The sequence below is a fragment of the Alligator sinensis genome, unplaced genomic scaffold (genome assembly GCF_000455745.1).
Source record: "Alligator sinensis unplaced genomic scaffold, ASM45574v1 scaffold1642_1, whole genome shotgun sequence".
NCBI lineage: Eukaryota > Metazoa > Chordata > Crocodylia > Alligatoridae > Alligator > Alligator sinensis.
The window spans coordinates 316,848-319,324 of record NW_005842914.1 but is presented as its reverse complement, the minus strand read 5'-3'; the positions used below and the strand labels follow the sequence as shown (position 1 = coordinate 319,324).

General features: G+C 47.3%; 1 protein-coding gene across 1 annotated transcript in view; it reads right to left on the bottom strand.

Annotated features, from left to right (window-relative positions):
- The window catches only part of BLMH (bleomycin hydrolase), a 27,862-nt gene that overhangs the window by 23,807 nt on the left and 1,578 nt on the right, over positions 1 to 2,477 (bottom strand). The window contains exons 2-4 of the mRNA XM_025192323.1: positions 2,237 to 2,434; positions 1,078 to 1,187; positions 60 to 201 (exon numbers count right to left, since the gene is read on the bottom strand). Of these exons, the coding sequence (XP_025048108.1) occupies positions 60 to 201; positions 1,078 to 1,187; positions 2,237 to 2,434 (450 nt within the window). The remainder of the gene's footprint in view (positions 1 to 59; positions 202 to 1,077; positions 1,188 to 2,236; positions 2,435 to 2,477) is intronic.

Sequence of the window (2,477 nt, the reverse complement as noted above, 5' to 3'; positions counted from 1 at the left end):
TTCCTGCTTTTGTGGACAACGTGCAGTTGCAGGGAGCCCTTGTAATCAGTTTTCCTTACCGATAAGGTTAACCAGCATATCCCACTGTCCACCGTCATTTGTGGGGTTGGTAAGCAGGAACTGTACCAGTCTGCCTTCCACAGGTTCCTTTTTCTGAGCGGTTTCCACAAAGGCATTTAACAAATAGTAACAGCGCTCCACCTGGAACAGAACAGCCGGGGTAACAATCGTCACTTGTGACATAACGTATGCAACTTCATTTCTGTGTTTCTCTGGCTTTTTGAAAAGCTTACCAGGCAAGTCTGTGGTTTCCCTTGCCACTATATATAATCTTACTTTCTCACTGGTTCTCTAAGTTTCACTCTGTAACATCATTTCTATTACAATCAAGGAGTCCGTGGGTACATCTACACGAGATGCTAAAAGCACAGGAGAGTAATTCCACTGTGCATTAGTGCATCACGGCAAAAGCTGTGCTAACCCACAGCAGAACGAATCTACTGCGCATTAGCACCACTAAAAGACCGTGTGCTGGTGCTACTGCACAGTAGTGCCAGTTACTGCGCATTGCATTAGTAGCTGTTGTTACAGGTACTAAACTGAATGCACAGGAACAACACAGCATTAATGCACGTGTAGATGTGCCCATGGGGTCTGAAAGCAGGAGGATCAAAGTGAGATGGGATGGAGGGGAACAGAAGTCGTAGGATGACAACAGGCTCTGTTACTAGTACAAACAGCGAATATCAGAAAAGTGCATTAGCTTCCACTGGTAGGTCACAGAACGTAGAAAGAGCCGTGGTGGTACTCCTATCCCACTTCCCTTAAGCACCTTGAGAGGACCTGCACATCCTCAAAGAAAAAATCCCACTCTTCCAGGAAGTTAGTTTTAAGATCAAACTGCCTATTTCTTGCTCCCCTCCCTTGCTCTGAAGAATAACTTTCAGTCTATCCCATTAAAACATTTATTTTACAACTTCATTCATTTCATATGTTTCTTCCTCGACTGCTAAGTCAGTTAAAAGCTGTACCCCGGCAGTTTCCACTAAGGAGGGTATATGTTCAACACTGCTGTACCTTATCCCAGAAAAAGAGGTATGCCTGGCTGAACTCAAACTCTTCGAGGTTGAACTTCTTCATGAAAGGGAGACGCATCACATTCAGACATGAAAAGATCCAGCATCTCCCTGAAAGAGTGCAAAGGAACAAAGTTAAGCGGTGAAGCTTTTCATGAAGATTTGCTGAGGCTGCATTTAAATAAAAGGTTTATAGCATGCTGTTCGACTGAATAGATGGAAGAATATATTGCAATATTGAGCCAGGACTAAAAAGGCTGAAAAAACTAAAAGACAAACCTGGCAGAGATCTTGATTTCTGGCCCCAGGTTCTGTCTGCAGCCCCCTTCCGGGCCTTTGAGAAAGGAAAACTGAACTAAAGAAAACACCTATTACTTAACTCCCCAGGATGTTACAAAGCTTCAGTAATTCATGCTTGTAGGGCACTCTGAAGAGGAAAGTTGGTTCATAAATGCCAAGAATGATTATAAACCAACTTAAAAAAAAAAAAAAGCCATTTTAGGCTACTCTTGGAAGTCCCTACAGAACAGCGATTTCTAGTATCAGAAGACAGGAATGAAATTTTCTTGCTTGCAAAACTCCAGAATCTGTGCTTGGAATAAAATATGTTTAAAAAGTCTGCATCAGGTGGAGATACACACCTTGGAAATACTTTATCCAAATTGCCAGCCTTCATACCTACTTTTAGGTGAAAGCAGGCAGCCTTAAAACTGCCAGAGGTCCATCAGTTGAGCAAACCTTGTTTGGCAACAATCCAGCGCCGCATCAAGTGGCAAACCGCAGAACAATGCAACTTCCAGGCAGTTCTTGAAAGAGCGCAGTTTCATCTGGAGCCCCCCACCCCGAGGAAAGCATCTGGCCCTGAAAGGTGCTCTCAGGAAACCCAATTTCAGGCTTCGCAAGGAGCGCGGGGAGATTGACAACACTGCCGCAGAAGCCGCGGGCACTTCTGCAAGCGGCGCTTTCATTTCAGGGGTGTTGGCTGTAGCCGTGCTGGTCTAAGGACAGCGGCAGACACGGGTCTTTGGGCATCGCCTCGACCCAAAGAACCTCGACTTGCATTTCAGCACACGGCACCCAACGCCAGCTCCAAATTAGCAGGCAGGTTTGTCTAAATTGCGGACGAGGGAAGGCCACAGCTTGTCAAGAACCGCCCTTACCTGAGGTCTTCTGGTTGGTGACGGGCTTTCCCTCCACGGGCACGGCGTGCTGGAAGACGTGCAGGGTCTCCTGCACCACCTGGCGCTGCAGGCAGACCTCCAGCGGGTCGTTCCAGGTCGTCACGTTTTGGGAAAGCACGTAGCGGGGCTGGCACTTCAGCCTGGAGGTGAACTCCGCGGCCCGGGACAAGCTCAACCCTGTTGGCAACAAGCATCACACGGGGAGTCAGAGCCCGGGGGG